Source organism: Heliangelus exortis, chromosome 1 (genome assembly GCF_036169615.1).
Source record: "Heliangelus exortis chromosome 1, bHelExo1.hap1, whole genome shotgun sequence".
Lineage (NCBI taxonomy): Eukaryota > Metazoa > Chordata > Aves > Apodiformes > Trochilidae > Heliangelus > Heliangelus exortis.
In genome coordinates, this window is record NC_092422.1 from 87,468,745 (window position 1) to 87,489,310 (window position 20,566).

The 20,566-nt window shown below is 39.5% G+C and overlaps 1 protein-coding gene across 1 annotated transcript in view; it reads right to left on the reverse strand.

Moving 5' to 3' along the window:
* Positions 1-20,566, reverse strand: part of ABCG1 (ATP binding cassette subfamily G member 1) — a 56,490-nt gene that overhangs the window by 9,002 nt on the left and 26,922 nt on the right. Inside the window, exons 3-14 of the mRNA XM_071752416.1 lie at positions 11,749-11,866; positions 10,859-10,991; positions 8,898-8,948; positions 7,647-7,792; positions 6,819-6,942; positions 5,688-5,802; positions 4,871-5,019; positions 4,581-4,682; positions 3,179-3,347; positions 2,321-2,421; positions 1,504-1,662; positions 236-354 (exon numbers count right to left, since the gene is read on the reverse strand). Of these exons, the coding sequence (XP_071608517.1) occupies positions 236-354; positions 1,504-1,662; positions 2,321-2,421; positions 3,179-3,347; positions 4,581-4,682; positions 4,871-5,019; positions 5,688-5,802; positions 6,819-6,942; positions 7,647-7,792; positions 8,898-8,948; positions 10,859-10,991; positions 11,749-11,866 (1,486 nt within the window). The remainder of the gene's footprint in view (positions 1-235; positions 355-1,503; positions 1,663-2,320; positions 2,422-3,178; positions 3,348-4,580; positions 4,683-4,870; positions 5,020-5,687; positions 5,803-6,818; positions 6,943-7,646; positions 7,793-8,897; positions 8,949-10,858; positions 10,992-11,748; positions 11,867-20,566) is intronic.

Genomic DNA, 20,566 nt, shown 5'->3' on the forward strand with positions numbered 1-20,566 from the left:
TCAATGGGATGGTCATGGCCTTTTATCTGATAACCTGTACTGAATGTTCCTATTTACTTCACATCATAGACAACATAAAATGCAGTGAGATAACGTGGTATACATCATACACACATACATAGTCCAGAAGAATGTTCTCTGAACATAGTCTCTTTGGCACCCAAAATAACCAAACATGCAGGGGCAAAAAACCAGCATTTCCAAGATGTGAGGCTATTGGCCTCCCTTGAAGTACCTGACATAGGAAATGTAGGACATCCACTGGAGGTATGTTGGGATGGTATCAAAGCTGACAAAAAACCCAGAGAACAGAAGTACTGGGATGGCAGTAACTGGGCCCACAAAAGTAGCCACCTATGAAGAGAAGGAATACACAATTTCTTGTCACAGTCAGAGAAAAAAACTAAAATTCATTTGCACTTTCATCTCATGTCCTGATCTCCAGAAAGGAAATCAGCTTTTAAGAGAGCAGACTTATGGAAAATCCTCTGTTCTCTGCCAAATCCATAGGCTGTGCAAATTTGCTACATTGGCAGGGGTAAATGATGCCATTCAAATAATTCTTGTAACAATATTCCCCCAAATTATCAAAGTTCAAAATACCAGGAAGTGACTAAAATTTTTCGACAAGCTTTCTTGTGAGGGTGAGGTTACATTCTATTAGTGGAAGTAAGAGAACCCCTCTCCTCTTCCCTTTTACTGGTTGACAATGCTGCTTTCAGAATCACAGAATGATCACAGAATGTTTTACGTTGGAAGAGACCTCAAAGATCATCCAGTCCAATAACCAACACCATCCCATTTGCTGGGATTTGTCCTTTAAAGAACAGGAACCCACCAAAAAGTTTACAGTGCACGTAGGCACTGTGACTCTCTAGCTTCTCTGGGTATGACCAGCCTATTCTTAAATATTACCCTTTTCCCCTGACTCCCCACAAAGAACACAGACTTCCCTCCTCATTAACCCCACATGAAGAGTAGCTGCTCCTAAAATGTGGTGAGGAGGAAAGGGAATGTCTTCAGCTGGGTAGCTTTGGAGAAGAAAGATCCTGGCCCTAGTCCAGCCTGTCAGGTCTACATCCTCTCCAGGGCAAAGGGCCATACAGGTATCTCTGAGGAGAGCAGATGTACAGGATCACACAACAGGACTATGCTGATCTCCACAGGGTACACAGAGAGGGAATCAAGTCTTCTACTGCAGAAATCTCAAGAGCATCAATGCATATTGATGTCAATATCATCTGTTACCACCAAATCAACTCAAACAGGAGCAGGCACAGTTCCATTCAAATAGGGCAGGAACTTCATATCCTGACATCTAGTGGGTCTATATGCCGTTGAAGTTGATGCTAGTGGGAAGCATCAAGGAGCTGTATCAGCTCAAGAAAACTTTTTGCCTGTCATCTCTCAACAAATGCCCTGGGGACACAACAGCAGCCACAGGAAGCAGTCAGGGTTAGGGGACAGCGGGGTTGATATGAGCCCACAAAACACCATCAGTACCTGGAGGGATGTGGAGGCTGCACCTATGAGAAGACCAAGTGACTGAGCCACCAGGGATGTCATGGTGCCCAAGGCTGCAAAGAGGACAAATCGAAGTGCATCAGATGGCTGTGAAGTCATCCAGTACACAATGCTGCAGTAAGCCACAGGAAACATGATCTGTAAGGAGATACACTTGGAGTTAGTCCATTAAAGCCAAACATTCACTGCTACTCTGAATAAGATAAAATCACGGGGAGTCCAAGTTAATTCACAGCTTTCACAATTTCTATTACATGACAGGCACAGCTGAGAATAATAAATACATCTGCCATCAAATGTGGTATCTATCATACTACTTGGGTATTACAAAACAGATCCCACTATCAGCCCTTTTCAATTCCCCTTCTGCCCAAAACCAAAACCAGTCATCTGCTTGTTCAAAAAATACTGGGTCAGGTCTTGGTTTTTGTGAAATCCTGCTCTTTACTCTTCGTGTGCTTTTGATTTGGACCTGAAGCTTCAGAGTGCACATATGGACAGTTTCTCCACTATTCGGGTGCTGAAAGACTGCAGCAGGTTGCTCAGAGAGATGGTAGATACTTCATCTCTGGAAAAATTAATTGTTAGTTTGGATGGAGCTCTGAGCAACCTGATCTTGTTGAAGTTGTCCCTGCTCACTGCAGGGGAGGGGTTCAACTAGATTATGTTTAAAGGCTCTTTCCAACTCAAATTGTCCTATGATTCTGTGATACAATACCAGTATTGATCTTTTTGGCAAGTGGCCTTGCCACGAATTTAAATGTTTCTAGGTTTTATTGAAGAGTAGAGCATGTACCTGGAAAGGAACATCAGCCATGGTTTTGGCGAGATAGTAGGCTTTCAGGCTGTACCAGTAGTTCAGATGCTCCCTAAGAAATACTCCCATCTCAAGAGGAACTGCAGAGAACATAAATTAGTAAGTTAGGTTGTCAGTATGCAATATTCTTGCACATAGTAATGTAGTATATTCATAGCTAATCCTGAACTCCTGTAGTCCCATAGTGGAACTGGAATGCTGAAGGCCTTTGAAAGACCAACAGTAGTTTCAATGATTTGTAATGAAATGTAAGAGGACATCTCAGAGAGTTGCTCACTATGTATGCTATGCACCAGTCTACTCAAACGATGTGAACCTCCCTCAACCTGGCTTTTTGAAAGAGAAATGCTGTTAAAATTTAAGAAACTGGTAATTCTTTTTGGTCTTTTGGCATCCAAAGTAACAGTGCTCCCAGAGGAAGCATGAAACAGCCCACACTGCAAGAGTTTCCTTTTGACACCACGTGAATAACACTGCTCTCATGCAGAAGTTAGGACTTAGCAAGTCTTAGACAAACTATTACAGCTTCCCTAAGACCAACCACATACTGATGATGCATTTAAGATGCACCAGCCCTTTAGGAAAAGGGGAAATTCTAGTCCAGGACTGTAATAGTGAACTGTCAGAGTTGAAAAACACTCGTAAAACTGGGTAAAGGTGCCACTGGACAAACCTATCTCTTTTTGCCTCTACACTGCAGCTCAGTGAGTGCAAGATGTACGTCTTAGAAGTAGAAACACAAGTTAGACATTATCTCATATAAAAATGATACATTTCAGCACCCCCTGCGTTTACTGTAATCTTGTCCACTGATGTAACATTATGACAGGTACTCACAGGTAAGGACAGTTGGCATGAGTGCAGCAAACATAAGAAACAACATGGAAAAAAAGAGGAAGCCAGAGTTGCTGAGGACTTTCTTTGCTTCATTGCCAATGCCTAAGTAGAGCAAGCCGATGAGCAGCCCAATGCCGATGTGCGAGGTGATGCGCAAGTGTGTCAGGACCTACAGGCAAGGAAAGAGTAGTGTGTCTGGTCAGAAAGCCTGGGCTCAACAACAATTGACACTGTGACTGAAATCAGATATACAGATTGCAGAAAAGGAGTACTTATGTCCAGAATAACTTGCACAGAAATGTTAATTTCCCCCTGGCAAACTGCTTTAGATAAGGAAAACTTACAGTAATGAGCTTCTCGGTGTCAATCAGACATGTGGTTATTATATTCCTTGTAAACAAAACCAGAAACTGAAAAGGCTGCAGCCTGAAATCTTACTGTCTGACAGTGTCATAGAGCCATTAGCCCTCATGCATCAGGAGAAGAAAAACTTTCTAACTAAAAGACAGATTTCCAAGGGCAGAGGGAGACAAAAAGGGTGTTTCAGGCTTGCATGCACCAAACTAGCTAAGTAAGCCATAAATTACTCTTTTGTGCATGTAAGGTCAAGTTGAGGAAGCTCACCTCCTTAACTCATGGAACAATCACATCTAGAGGACATTTCAAAGAACCAATCAGACAACGTAAATAATCCTGCCTCTTAAATTTGTAACCACTTAAGAGATAAGAAAAAAATTTCCTGAGTAAAAACCAAAAATGTTCCATTATATTTTGGTAATGCAAACTAGGGACTCAAAACATTTAATAAACCTACATGGTAACTTCAGGATTTGGGATTTTGAAAGGAGGTGTTTAATTTTAAGCAAAAGGTAAAAGATACGTTTTCTCCTTGGGAATGACGAGGCTTGTTATAATACTTACTCCATCTTGATTTTTAAATGTATGAAAAGCAGATATGCTCCCCTTTCAAAGAAACAAATTTTTCATATATATATTTTCTGTTTCACAAGGAAAAAGAAGGACTTCACATATCAAGCTTGTATAACACTGAAATTATTAATTCTATCACCCCAGTTTTTCTGGAAAAACTTATTTTGTGGCACATGAGTATGATTTTCTGCTCATTTTTTCACAAGATAAATAACTAAGAACCTGCTAGCACAGAAGGGATGCAGGCTTTAGGCTTTAAGCCCAGATGCTTCTGAGTTCCTCTGAAGAAAACTGTGCTTCACAATGAAGATAGTACAATAAACAAGACTGAAAGATCAGTCTCTTTCATTTGAAATTCTGTGACAATCTTCATGCATGGGCTGCTGGACAGGACCTTTAAGCTGTACTACACTACCTCACAGGAACTGAATAGATCTTTTGGCTACAAAAGTTATTATAATGGCAGTCTTACCGAATCCCTCATGATGGTGAGAAAAGTTCTTTTGAAGAGGATACAGAACTGGGTTAGGCAGCTGGCGGAGAAGCTGTGGCAGCCTTCTGTGGAGGAGGAATCCTGCGGAAACACATAAAAGAATAAACTTCTTTCTTTGCAGTATTTTGCTTAGTTTTCATTCACAAAACCCCACTCTCATTCTCAGCTGAATATGCCCAGAAACCCCCACCATTGACTTGAGGATTTAAATTCCCTTCCTCCCCTCTCCAATCTCAAGCCATGCCCATTAGTTGTGACAGCCAAAATACCTCTTCGGAGGGCCGGTGCCAGAGGAAGGGATTCAACTCATTCTCACCACCAACATCCCTCTTGTAGTCTGTGTCACATATCCTCTCTCGTACTGCCCTTACCAGGCGACTGTTTTGGTCTCCATATTCACCAGATGCTACTTCCATAACTACAGAGATGAGAAGGTAAGTTAGTGGTTTACACCACTGACGAGTTACAAGACTTATTATTAGATCCCCTTGATTCTGTTGCACTGACAGAAATAGAAGTTTTGCCTAAAACAGGCTCTAAAATGCCATAAGAAGAATCATACGTAAACACACATACTTTAAATACATCTTTCTATAATTCAGAGACTTTTCTTCATGCTGGAAGTTAAATGAATCATTTTAGAGAAAAGGGAGTGAATATGTGATTGTCTTAGTAATAAAAAATTACAAAAGTCTGTTTTTGTGGTCCTTCTGGCTTTTTTGTAATTAAGAAACAACCTCAAGAAAACCTCAATGGTATTATCTGTACAGTGGTACTGTTCAAGATGAAATAACAGAATACTGGAGACACTTTGAAAAGACACTAAGATTACTTACTAAGAAACACTAAACATATATATGTATCTTTCACTACCTGGACTTTCATCAGACAGAAATATTCACCAAAGTGTACCACTAGATGGCATTCACACTACTTAGGAAAAAAAAATTCTTTTGAATTTTGGTACATATATGTACACATAAACATTCCTATGTACAAAGTATAAAGCACATCATGGTACACATTACCCTGAAAGTGATAATCAAATATGAAGTAAATTAAATAAAGTACTCAAATAGACCTTACCAAAATCTGCTGGATTATGGTAGGTTGGGCAATTCAACCCCAAATCTCTCAAGTAAGGGACTAGGTTTACCACCTTCCCACGGTATATGCATTGACCTTGACTTAAAACATAGAGCTGGAAAACAAGGGAGAGAAAAGAAAAAAAAAAGAAAAAAGTGAAATAATATCAAAATATTTGAACCTGCTATCATGACAGCAATCCATGAACCTAATGACTTCTTGTGTGTGCGGGAAGAACACTTTATGAAGATATGTCACCACTTGGCACTACCTTTTCAGGGAATCACAGCTAATGGAAAATGAAATAGTTAAGGTTTGAAACATTCCTTCTAGGACTTAAAGCACATTAACACAGAAACAGGCTAATCCCAGCCCTAGACACATGCTGAAAACAGGCATGAAAAAGTATCAGGGAGCCATCTGATTTCCCCACATTATGGATGTATTGGGCTGGCCAACAAGGCTGGTAAAAGAAGGAATGGAAGGAAAGGAGGAACAGCATAGCAATGTGAAGCAGCTTAATTAATTAATTTTACTTTTAGCTACACTATTGACTTTAAATAAATCTCTCTGCCAGACTGTCAATCTACAAGAGCTTGTTCACCTATGGTACAGTAGATTTTCTCTTAGCGCTCCCAGGTGTAATTTATATCTCCTAACAAGATTAAAGTAAATTTAAATCTAACCTAATGTATAGTTCACATCCTGTTGCTAGGTTGGAGAAAAGACCTCCAACTCACTTCATTTCAATTATTATTATTTCACATAAATAACCCCTCTGAATTTACAACTAGCTAGGGTGAGAATGTGTACTGGCAACATTGCAGACATTGGCACTAAAGCTCTTAAATGACTCTACTGACAGACCTGTGCCCAGTAACAGTGGTGGGCAAAGGGATGAAAATCCAAGTGCAATGATCATGATTTCACAAATGAACTAGACAGATTACTTAAAAACACTAGATGGAAATAACGGAAATGGGCAGAGAAGAAAAAGTATATTTTACTCTGATTTATTTAATTTCTTTTCATTTAAACCACAGCCCAGGATTATTTATGTTTTTACTTGAAGACTGTGGCCTTGAAAGTATAACCTAGCTAAACCACACAGAAAAAGTTGGATAATAATACCTGATCAAACAACTCAAACAGTTTAGCACTGGGCTGGTGAATCGTGCAGATGATGGACCTGCCACCCTGGGCTAAAGCCTTCATCAGAGAGACAACCTGAAAACACGATGCACTATCCAAGCCACTGAAAGAAAACAAAAAAGAAGCTTGTTATACATACATCCAAAGGCATCACTCAAAAAAAGCACACACTTCTGCTACTTTGGTCTCTCACTATTATCCTTTTATAAATTATATCTGTAGCAGTTTAATTTTATCATATGCCAACGCTATGCTTATCTTTCTCCATTAGTCTTTTAATTAAGTTGGAAGCATGCCCAAGAATGAAAAATAAAGAGTATTCTCTAAGCTTCTTTAAGGGACTTCTGCATGTTGGGACTGAAGTTTTAAATGCTCCCAGCTTTAATGAACAGATACATATTCATAGCTCTCCCACCTTTCTTCCAGACTCAGCACAGAATGTGACTCTAAATATGCTACATTCATTATTAAAAGTCAGACTTCAAAACACTTACATTCAAGCAATCTGCTTGAAAAAGAAAACTCATGCCACAATGTGAAAAAAAATTTCCTTTCTTCCTTCCTGTTTCAGTTTGTATTTCCCTTAAAAATTATTTTTAGTCTCATGGTCTGTCAGTTACAGCAGTGACCCAAGGCATGAAAATCAAAATACCCAAATCAAATTATTTCTTGAGGCCTTTTTCAGTTCTTCCTGGCAACACAAAATGAGCCTTTTCCACAGACTCATGATGTGAATAACACTTCTACAGCACTATTCTACTATATAAAGCAGTATTTGCCCATCTATAATATTTGGCTTTGAAGTACCTAGTTGGTTCATCAAAAAACATGACAGGAGGATTGTTCACCAGCTCCAAAGCAATGGCAAGACGCTTTCTCTGGCCTCCAGAAAGACTCCCAGTCCTAGTATTGGCACATGTCAGCAAACCAAGGGCTGTCAATATTTCTTTTACCTAGAGGAAACACAACAACCCATCATTTAAATTTATGAGCACAAAATAAAACCATCTTTACTGATTTTTTTTTTCATCATTCATTCCCCAAAGGCTTTTTCCATCTAACAAAGGAAATGTGGATCTTAAACATTTATTAGAGTCAGTGGGACTTAACAGCCTACCATTTACTATTCTGACCCAAATTCTATTTGTTTGTCCTATATGACCTGTCTCAGTACAGAAGCCTGGCCTGTGAAAATGGAGTGGCAACCAGTTCTTCCATAGTACTGGTGATCCAACCTGTCCAGATCCCTCTGCAGAGGCTTCCTACCCTCAAGCAGATTAACACTCCCACCCATATTCATATTATCTGCAAACTCACTGAAGAAGTTCTTGAGCACCTCATCTAGACCACTGATAAAGATATAGCCCAAGACTGGTCCCAAAACTGAGCCCTGGGGAACACCACTGGCGACCAGTCAACAACTGAATTTAACTCTGATGACTACAACTCTATGGGCCTGGCTATGCAGACAGTTTTTAACCCAGTGAAGAGCACACCTGCCTATGCCATGAGCCACCAGCTTCTCTAGGAGAATGCTGTGGGAGATGCTGTCAAAGGCTTTACTAAAGTCCAGGCAGCCCACAGCCTTCCCCTCATCCACTAGGCAGGTCACCTGGTCATAGAATGAGACCAGGTTGGTCTGGCAGGACCTGCCCTTCCTGAACCCATGCTGGCTGGGCTTGATGCCCTGGCTGTCCTGCACTTGCTGTGTGAGCACACTGAACCTCTCCATAACTTTTATGGGCATGGAGGTCAGAGTGACAGGCATGTAGTTCTCTAGATCGCCCTCTCAGCCCTTCTTGTAGATGCATATCACAATGGCAAGCCTCCAGTTGTCTGGGACCTGCCCTGTTAACCAAGACTGCTGGTAGATGATGGAGAGAAGCTTGGTGAGCTCCTCTGCCAGCTCCCTCAATACTGTCTTTGAGTAGGATTTATTCTATCATTACAAATCCAGTGAAATTCAATGTAACATAAAAATATCTGTCTTACAGAGCTCACTTCATAGACTTCTTTGGTGTCACCAAAATCTCTCAGTTTGTTGGACAGCATACATACCATTTCTCTCCTGCCTTCATCTTTCTCTTGAAGTTTCAGATGAGCAGATACCTGGAACACAATACAATGGAGTTTTATTTTGATCTGGCTTGAAGCACAACAACCAGTCACACAGGATGTCTCCTGCATGACATTCCAATGTACCTTTTATACAACTTCTTGCAGCCCAGTTGGGAAAGTTTAAGTTGAACTATAATGTTCAAAGCACAAGCATCACATACAGCTGTGCAGGAGGTAACTGAGTAGAATCTGAATTAAACGATCACTCCAGCATCTGACAACAAGCATATTAGAAAAAAAGAAGTCCTTTCTGCAAGTCAAAGAACTTGAGAGAAGATAGGAGAGTCCTGTTTTCTGGATAGCCACTAACCTCCCAGGCAATGATAGAACCACAATTTTTTTGTGCTTCATCCATACCATAAGGATAACAAAAATACCTCTGCTATTGTTCAGGATACTAACAAATAAATACAGAAATGTGAGACTGCATCTGGAATACTGCATACAGCTTCAGAGCCCCAAGAAAGATACATAGACCTGTTGGAGAAGATCCAGAGAAGGGCCACAAAGATGATTAAAGGGTTGGAGCACCTCTGCTAGAAAGACAGGCTGAGAGAGTTGGGGCTATTCAGTCTGCAGAAGAACAAGGTCCAAGGACACCTTATAGTGGCCTTCCAGTACATGAAGGGGGCCTACAGGAAAGATGGGAGAAGGGCTTTTCACCAGGAAGAGTAGAGACAGGACAAGGAGTAATGGTTTTAAACTAAAAGAGTGTAAATTAAAGGTAGATGTTAGGGGGAAATTCTTCCCCATAAGGGTAGTAAGATACTGGCACAGGTTGCCCAGGGAAGCTGTGGATGTCCCCTCCCTGGCAGTGTTCAAGGCCAGGTTGGATGAAGCCTCGTGTGACCTGGTCTAGTGGGAGGTGTCCCTGCCCATGCAAGGAGGTTGGATCTTGATGATTTTTGGTCCCTCCAACCCAAGCCATTCTATGATTTTATGAAATAAATAAGTCTGTAAAAGATGTCATCTGCTGTCCTAAGAGACAGCTCCACAAAACATTATGATTAACCCTTATTAGAAGCAATTAAACTGTTAGGTAATTATTTTTGTCAGAGCTTTGATGGATTAATTTAAACACCAAGTATCATCTGGGCCCAGTTCTACAAAAGTGGTCCTAATGGATTCTGACTAGAATGTTCAAGTAAACAAAATATAAGAAAAACCTCTTCACAGAGATGAACCTTTGCAGAAAATTAGCCACATAAAAACTAGTGATTTTTTCTGTCCTTAAAATTTGTGAACTGATCTTGGCATACAGTATGAGCAACCTTAGTCTTATTTTCATAACATTCTCTGAGAAAAACTGACTTGTTCCTCAAAATGAGCAACAGGTACTTCTAGACTGACTGGTCAAGTTGGAAATTAGTAACCTTCTTGAGATTATGAAAAAGAGTAAAAATAATTTAAATTGCCTCTAAGTTTTGAGATTTTTCTGCTTTTGTTTTTTTCCTGTGAAGAACTGGAAGAAATTTTATACAATGCCTTTATAGAAGAAAAGACACACAAGAGCAGAAGAAGTAACAGAGAGACCATGCTAAAGTCAAAATAGCACTTTGCAGTAAGAACATTCAAGATGGGGAGAGGTTCCTCAATCACCATCCAAGAAAAAAAACTTATGCCTACAAAGGCTCATTCTGTGCAGAACTGCATGTTCCATTCTCTGGGATGTTTAAGGAGTACAGCCTTAGATCTTCTTCCAAATCATAATGCTGGTCACAAATTGAAAACTATAAATCTAAAGAAGCTCAGAGAACTCTGGATAAGCCTGAAATAGAACTCAAGGCATCTTCAAAGTCCACTGCGGTAACAGCTCATGGCTTTACCTGAAGTTAAGAACATATGCACGATACACAGATATTTTTCCAACGAAATAAATTAGAGCAGGAAACAAAGCTCACCATCATAGCTTCCTGAACAGTCAGATGAGGAAGCAGCATGTCATCTTGCATGATGTAGCACGAGACTTTGCGAAAAGATCGCAGGTCACGAGGCTGTCCATTGATGAGAATTTCTCCTTTCATCCCTGTCTCTCTGAAATGAACCAAGAAAATAAACAAGGGTGAATCTTGCCTTCACCTGTGCTGCCACAGACTTTACTGTGTGGAAGTATTAAGTAATTATTGCTCATTATGGAATAAAACAGATACAGTCGATAGAAACTGACTTATTTCATGATTATACTTTCTCTTTCCCACAAAATGATTTTTTTTTTTTATTTTACTTGAAGTCAGTACAAAATATGTGCTGTCTTATACAAATATCTGAAAAAATATCTAATCATTCAAGTGATAATTTTTTTTTTTTGGGCTTCTCCACACTGGTCCTTATTCTGTAATGGCAAAAACACAGAGACACTTTGTATTTGGCCATACAATAGGGGATTCAGGGAGCTGAACCACAGTCACTTCACACATTGCAGTTTGGTCAAGAGAGCATCAACATCATAGAAATGGTGACTAAGAAGGGTAATTTTCTTCAAGTGTTTATAAAATGTGATTTTAAGAACTTCACAAACTTAAGTACTGGGTCAGATTTGTTACCCCACTACAAAGGAGAAATTGCTTGAGTTTTTTGGACTTTAAATCACTTCCTATTTTGGGTCTGTCTTGTTACCTGACAAATCCTAAGTGAAAAGAACAGCAGAAACAGAAAACAAATAGAAGCAATAAGAATCTAATTAAAATCTGTGGAATACTCATTTCCTACAAACATTGGGGTAAGATTTTGTCTCCAAGAAGCCAAGTGGTTAAGTGATCTCACCTTACTTGGGATTTTCATTGTTACTGACCTGTATCCTGCCAGAATGTTCATGAGTGTTGACTTCCCAGCTCCTGAAGGACCCATAATTGCGACAAGTTCTCCACTGCTGAACTTCCCTGAAATTCCTTTCAATAGGGTCTTATAACCTGAAAGGAGAAAGTTCACTGAACCCTTCACAATCTCATCTGGTGGGCTATGAAAGTTTATTTCCTCTAAAAAAGGATGACAAATAGACATTAGCAGATACCTACTGACGGGCCGGCTGATGCTAAGATGAGCACATTGCAATCAAAACCAAAATTCTGAGCATTAGTGGCAGCCTCCCTAACTACACAAGCATCATGGTGAGATTACTGGGTCACACAGTGTTGATTTACTCTAGGAAAATTTTCCAACAGGTATAACAAGCCTTGCTGCTGTTTGATATGTGTCTTCTCAAAGTATTTTACTAGGATACAAGGGTCTCCATTACCATAACTAATACCCAACAGCTAACATAACTCCACAGCCTTGGAGCAGACTGTTCTCCAATCACTGCAGCTTCAATGCCAAAATTTTGCCATCTCAAAAAAACAATACCTTCTTGGAGATGAATAGCCATGATCTCAAAGGCAAAGCCCTCTGCTTTTGCTCACTCCCCACTAAAAGAGATGTAACAAGAAGCACAGCAAAGAAGACATACACTAGAAAATAATCCTGTTTCATTCTTACCATAAGGGCTATAAAGGTTTGTCTAGGCAGAGAGACTGAACATAGTAACTCCGTAAAAATAATTCCTAAAGAAATACTTATTGCAGATTAAGAACATATGTTTTTTTCCTTATTTACATTAATGCACTTCACAAGATCATGATACAATAAATATACCCACAGGCAAAGCTGTTCTGAAATAACCACGATACCAACTTCAAACGTACCACCTTATTCCTGAATAAATTCCCGTTGCCAACACACCATAATTTAAATCCCCAAGCTACATGTTACCATAGGTGTAAGCAAATGGCACTCTACTAAGATTTCCAAATTAAGACATGGTTGCATTCATCTTGTCCTGCTTGATTCCCATTTTAAGGCATAACAACTGAGTAGGGAAGGTGGAGAAAGCCTTGATTGTCATTTAAACTTTTCAGGATGTCTTTCTCTTATTTTTTTTCCTTGCTTACTTTAACTGACAGTGCTTTTAGTTAAAGCTTTTGATAATAAAAAGTCTTAAGTTGTCAAAAAATGAACCCCTTATTTTGAAAATACTTCTGTAATTAAATTAAAACCAAAACAGAAGAATGGAAGATAGATTCACATGCTGTATTGGGATGTGGCAATCCATTTGGCCTTAGTGGTGTACATGCAGGCACCATTTATATGCCACATGTAAACTATTCAAATGCCCTGATTTTCATTAGCATAAGCTGTAGACTGAGGTGCTAAAAAAAACCCACCTTGTCTGCAAGATCCTAGAAAATGAATGGTGGATTATCTTCTCTTTTTTCCTGAAAACTCATTTCTTGGTTTCCTTTCATTCCCACTTAGCATTCTCTTCAAATTTTCTTCTTTTTTCTAGTTCTTATTTGCACTATTTCAATGCCACAGAGAGCAAACTTTTGCACAAAAACATTAACATAATGCTGCCATGGGATTTCCTAAATCCACAGCCAATATTCTTATCCAAGCATTCACCAGCCCAGGAGGGAAGCACTAGATACAAAAAGTCTCTCTAGAAATACTTGATCATACTATTTTCATGGCAGATGTCCTAGAAAATGTAACTGACCAAATGTATCAAAATAACAGTTTTCTCAAGTGCCTTTTTTGAAATAAGTAATTCTTCAGTCTAAAATCTTTTCCTGGAACTGAAAGAAACAACTTGTTTGGAAGCCATAAGGTATCATGGGTACAAGAACAGCAGTATATTCACATTGCCTGTTTATGGAGCAAGTCCCAAGAAAAAAAAGCAAAGAAAATCTTTCAAAACAAACACCTATTTCAAAGAGAGAAACCCAGAGCACCCCAACAAGGTCTAACAAGCTTTTTCCTCATGCCAGTGTCACCACCTTTCAGAAATCAGCATTTGAAGGAAAAGTGTAAAGAAGAGATAAAACCTTTCAAACAATGTTCAGGAAATGGGATCTACAGAGCAAAAGTCCACCTTTCTATTCCTTTAAGCACAATGAGGACCAGCTACCTCACAAGCCTATTAAATTTGTATTTTAATTTTGTATTTTACCACCAATTACTGCCTTAGGCACACACCCACCACACACACCCCTTATGTGCAATTGGGTACCTCTTTCTAACACTTGTTAGAAGTTGGTCAACTTAGCCTGCTATTGAGTTTCACTGGGATAGGCTTTCTTCCACTGGGTCCCACACGCAGTGAGTGCATGCAGTGAAAAACTCATTGGTGTCTGTCTCTGTCCCCTGTCTGCCCCACAAAGTAGTTCACCATGACACAACATCATATGGTAACTCCTTTAGAACAATTTCTATTGTATGGGCTCATTCTGACCCAGATTTCCAGGGCAAAAGGTCCTTGCCAGGGTTTTGTAACAGTCAGCTCATCATGAGTTTCAAGATCAGGACAGCAAATATTGCACAAGCTTATAGGGGACCATCACCTAAAATCAAAGCCTTTCCTCTCACTGAAGGTGACTGTGAGATCTAACATTACATCCACTGAATTTGCTTTTCCAACCATAATTTCACAAATTATCATCAGTTTACCTTTAACTGCGCTATCTTCCCTCTCATTACCATCACTTGTTTCTGCCCCTCTGATGGAAATTTTCTTATTAAGTATCCTGCACACAATGTTAAATCAGAGCAGACACATCTCTTGAACTCATTTGCAAAATGGTAGAGGAGCATGATTTAAGAAGTAGAAAAACCTATGAATTTTAAATCTGGATCCAAATCATCAGTATTTTAAGTTGCGACAAACTCAAAACCATCTTTTTCTTTTTGACTGGAAGCACATAAGAAGCCTTTCTATTACAAAGGTTAATTTAGCAAACCCACAAAAAGATTTGACACTGTAGCAGTGGTGCAGTGCCCAGTATAATCCTTTATAAGGAATCCTTTATAAGTCCATAAGTAACTACAGTCTTCTCTTTCAGAATATCGAGGCTAATCTTCAACTGAATCAGTTGACCTAAAACTTCTATATTGGGCCACATGTCCTTCACGAGAAACAGATTATGCATTTGGAGGGGATTGCATTCTTACAGTACAGAGACTGTTTCAAATCCATCTGCTGTATATTAGGAATTTTAGATCACCTTCAATCCTGGTTTACCTAGTCCGCCTTGTTTTCTGTAGGCCACTGGTTCATTCTGTGCATCAAGGAATTTTAGTACCTCGGAGTTTAATGAAAGGCTGGACCTTCAAGAAAACATGCTTAGGGATGGATGCATATTTTGGACCATTTAGTTTGAACATCCCAGCAACTGTCTCCTTTTGGACTAGATTTACATCAAGATCAAAGTTTAGCATCATGACTTTCAGTGATTTCTCTCACAACTGTTTTGATTTCCAATGGCAAATAGTTTGTATCCTTTCAGTTTTCCAGTGTCCTCTTCAGCAGTTACTGCCACCTCACCCTTAAAAATGTATTTAGAGGCTGATGTCTGTAAGAATCCAAACACCAGTTTTCAAGAACTACTTAAAAAAAATTTGTCACCAGGACATTAATATACCATAACCAACCAGAACTGGCACTCAGCACTCTTCTCAGTCCAACCAAATATAAACAGAAGACAAAAAGTAAGAAAACAAAACTGAAAACAGAAAATTCAAGTAAGTGAAATTTTTAGCCTTAATTTCACCTTACATACTGTACCAGAGCAAAACTGCTTCTCCAGAGAAGCAAAATGTCTTTCATTTTTCTCATGCTAGGACTGAAAGCGAACTCCAGGCACTGTGATATCAGACCAGATTCTAATGGTCTAACAGAACACAGGACTGGCCTGAGCAGACCCCATTCAAGACGTGGATTTCCCTCACTACCTGGTTGCAGCATGAAGCCCCACAGCAGCCCCTTGGTTAATGAGAGCTGAGGGTGACCTCTTCTATTGCTGAAGATGTTAGGGGAACTCTCGTGGTTCAAGACATCAAAATTTTTCCTATCCCAGTAAGGAAGAAACATTTTGATGGTTTTATCTGCTTCCTCATGGATTCAACAACTTCTAGGGAGCTTTCATTTTATCATTCTTACAGAAATTATGCTTAATCTGGAAAGGAGTAAGCTACCTTCTCCCCTTACTTAGGGTAGGAGTGCATGCTTCAGATTGTGTCTGAATCAGCATCAAAAAAATCGTAACTAGAGCTCCTTGCAGTGATTTTTCTCAGGTGAATACTGTCCTAGGTTTTTTTAATAAAATACTTCATTCATTTGCATTCTCTTGCCAGTAATATACTCATTTGTTACTCAGAGAAATGTCACACAGACTCCTAGAAGCTTCTAGGCATTGTAGCCTAATTCTGTATCCATCACTAGGCATGAAGAGCACATCTTGGGTCCCAGGTGAGCACAGCAGGCTTTCCCTGATAGCTGCAATTAGAGCAGGATTTGCCCTTCCCAATATATCTGAACTGATTCTCTTTCATCCCAAGCTCTTCTGATGATAGGAAATAGCTGTTGGTACCCTGCAAATACCACTGGCCTGAAATTGCTCTAAGGTTTCTCAGAAAATTCACTATAGCAAATAGGTAGCACAGGAAATTTCAACTTAAATAGCTCATGTTTGGCAAAACTATAAATGATTGAGAACTGAGTCACAAAAAATAAAAATCAGTGTTTGGCACTTAAATGTCAAAACCAAAGGCATTGTAACCTGCCCCTTCCACACTCCCTACCTGCAAACAGGTAGAAGTGTACTATTTCTTTCCTAAAAAGGACAATAGTTCTATGTCTGTTTGAGGTGCTTTTTTAGATGAGATGTGATGTATACCTGCTCAAAACATCCAGCTGTAAATAAAGAAGACACCTCTGGCAAGTACTACATTACTAGCCTACTGTACTTTAATACCTTCAACAAGTAACATTCTTTTAATACAACTACTCAAATTTAAATATATCAATTTGTTCATTTATAGTACTATCAAATTGTTTGTTAAATCATGAGGAGAAAACCCAGCACTGTTTTGGCACTGTATGCCCTGTTCCATTAAAAGAAACTCCAGTGAATTTTCCTATTCTGAAATGTGTAGGCTTAATTCTCATCTCATTTCCTCTTGTTTCAATAAAAAAAAACAACCAAAAAACCTATGCCAAAGTCCAGGGAATTCTCTAGCCCAAAATGCAAACAAAGGAAGTGGAATTAAGACACCACATCCACAATTCTCCCCTTGAGGCAGGAGTAGAGAGTCCCCCTGTTACGGAGAAATGTTGCCAGGGAATCCATGACTTTTCTACTGCCCCTGAAATCACCCTGGATTACCTGCTGTGCAACACAAGTAAGGGAAAACCACACTGAACAGGTCACATCTGATACTAAATGGAAAGCTAGTGATTTATGGATGAGAGACAGAGCTTGCAGAAGTCCACAGTCACAGAAAACATCCTCATGATATACTGCAGACATTTCATTTGTGGACTTCAGATTTGCATCAGAAAACTGAACAGTTGGGGGATGCTGGCAGAAACTCCATAGAAAAGAAGAGCAGAAACACAGATAAAAACCCAAGGCCAGATTTACATGAGAAACATTTGTAATAAAACATTCTTCGCTGCTTTTACACCAGCAAAAAAGCTTTTTTCATATTTAGATCTAAACATACCAACAAGAAGCCCTCTTGCTCAGATGCTCTGTTACTCACTTTCTGCATCTCAACCCTTCTCAGCCCTGACAAGAAGCCACTGTCATAGCAAAACTACATGTTTACTGGCAGGGACTATGCCAGCCTGCTTCATCTAACTAAAGTTTTATCCCTCTAAAGCAGGGATAAGCAAGGAGTGGCAGCACAGAGAGATGTGAAATTCCTAGAGATACTTACCCTCTACTTCTATCTAATGGAGTTCTTCTCAGCCTCCTCATGCTTTACCTCCTCTGACTCCCCCTGCACTTAGTGAGCACCTTCCTAAACCTAAAATGCAAGTATGCATTTACAGAAGAAGAGCAGGTTGGTGCTGCAGAGCCTTAAAGGCAGTGGCAGCAAATATCATGCACTTGACTGCATTACTCTTGCAGTGCACAGTCACAGCCACGCAATCTATTCACATAGGCAAAGAGGTGCAGGTTACTCTTCTTTGAACATAAATAACATAACTGTGCACACAAATTACTTCCTGATGATCTACAGTTCCATTTTACAACTCAGCAGTCACACAGCCATCCAGCTGGTGAAGGTAAATGTGACAGGCACAGAGATGGCAGGAGATGAGTGGAGTGACAAGAAGCCATTGAGAGGTTGTGGCCCAGTCTGTGGGTGTGAGTTATTTGGACCATACAGTTTCAGAAGCATCTTACAGCAATGGAAGATGATGTTCTCACTGAAGGGGTCAGCACCCTTTGCCCTCTCTTACCAGGACACCTTCCCACCACCTTCCCCGAGCTGGCTTTTAAAATGTGACTGTACAATCAGTGAGGAGAGCATCTAGCCTGTCCACCTGGAAACCATTCCTTGGTAATTAAGAACTAAGAGGGTTTGTTTCCAGCTGCAGGACCATCACTGCCAGGACAAGACAGCATGGTCCACAAGGAGAGCAGGGAGGTGGGACAGCCCTTCCAGCAGCTGGGGACCTTCCAGCAGTTTGTGCCACTTAGGAATCCGTCTCTAGAGATTCCTTCTCCTTTCCCTTCTGAAACAGAAACAGGACTTACAGTTAAATGAAATTAACCTTTATGCACAATTCATGCTGGGCCATTCAAATAATCTCATTCCAAACTGGTTTCCTTGTCTGATGTTATTTTAGTATAAAACAAAATTTACATCACTTCCCAATGATAAGACTAAGGAGATGTTTTCTGTGTATTTCTAATTCTGCTGGTAACCAGACAGGGCATCATCACAACATGTGGTATGGACAGGATTTGCTGATGTTTAAAGTTTGTAGATTCTCAGACGACAGGGATTATCTGTATAAACTGATAATTGTTTAAATAAATGGAACTTAAAAAAAAAACAAAAACAAAAAACCAAAAAAAAAAACCAGAAAAAACCAAACCATGATGAGGATTATTTAAAAGGGTATTTCTCTCCCAAGCTCCCCACTGAGCTCAAATGGCCTTAAATCAAAGTCAATTATGAGTACCAATAGTAGGGAAGAGGCATCTTTTCCAGGAAATGTGTGGGATATAAACCATTTTCCTGACAGAGTAAAAATATACTGCTTTAATAAGAAGAACTTTCTTAATTATATATTGGCCCAAACTGTACCTCTATAAAGTCTGGGGGGTAAAGTCATGCTTAAAAAAATAAACACGTCTAACGTAACTGTCTACCAAATAAAACCTGTCTGTAAACTCACAGGTCATTGGTTCATGGCTTTCACCTTCATTTGTGTATCACAAGTGAATAAAGCTTTTTTTGAATCCTTTTTCCACTTTGGCTTTAGAATCCACACATCCATATGTTTGTATTCCATCCACCCTTCTTTCAGTGAGGTAGAACAATAGGATTTTCCATTGCCTAAGCTCTGAGCCCTGCTTTAGGACAATTAAAGGAATTTACAATTGTAATGTAGTCTTGTACCTTGCCTCAGAGAAATGACCTTCGTTATGTAAATGTCTATGAAACAGCATGCCAGGCTTCAAGACATCAGGACAGAGAGGGCAGAAATGTTAAGTGAGTGGCTGAAGGAATCAAATCCAATTCCTTTGTCTCAAAGTCTTCTCCAACTCAGGAATGAGGAATCCGCTCCACTCAAACTGAAAAAGTAGTAAGTCTTGTCTGCTTTATAAAAAAAAAAAATAAAAATATCAAACCAGCCACAATAAAAGCTCCTCCTGGGCACCAAAGAACTTTCTTTGTGGTGGACTAAACTTCATTTCTTAATATAGCCACAACCAGGCCTTCTTAAACATACTGCTCTTGATCCACAGCGGATTTAGTGATCATGGGATGGATTATTCATAACTCAGAGAGCTTAGGCCATGCTCACACCGAGGCTTTTAGCATTACATCTACCTAATTTTATACATATAAAAGTTTGACATTTAACCCAAATTCACTGCTTAGGACCTATTTATTACCAACAGAGAGAAAGAGGCACACTTAATATGTAAATAATTCTACCTATTTTGCACTCCTGTTCTGGGAAGGGATAAACAGCCCTCTGAAATTGCATCTTTCTTTTAACTATAGAGGGAGCTCAGGACAATTAGCTTAGTCTATATACACCAAACCTCTAGATGCTGTGATATGTCTCACTCTTTGCCAACAAAATCATGGCTGATTTCAGTACCAGTCACAAACAAAATGGACATCAAGACATTTTCTGTGCTTTTTAAATGTCAATTTGAACATGGTCCTGTATTTGCTTGCAATTCCAGTACTTAAACACAGAAGTTGCACAATCATTCTTCAAGCTGGATTGGCACTCCACATTTGAGATGTCTCCTATAAACAAGAAGAGCATCATGCCTATGTTCAGGAAGGACAAACGTATTAGACATTGTATTTTTACTTTATCATTAGTATTTAGCTGTTACCTCATACTCTGGTAACTGGAGACAGTTCAAAACTCCAAGAATTTTTGCTTCAAGCTATCTGCTAGCTCAAGAACATATTACTCTATTAGTAGTACTTAGTTCAAACTTATACAGAAAAGCTCAAAGCCTGAAAAAACCCAAAGGTGCTTTGGAAGATTAGAAGGTAATCAAAGCTATATGTTTGAGAAGAAACTTCAAAGT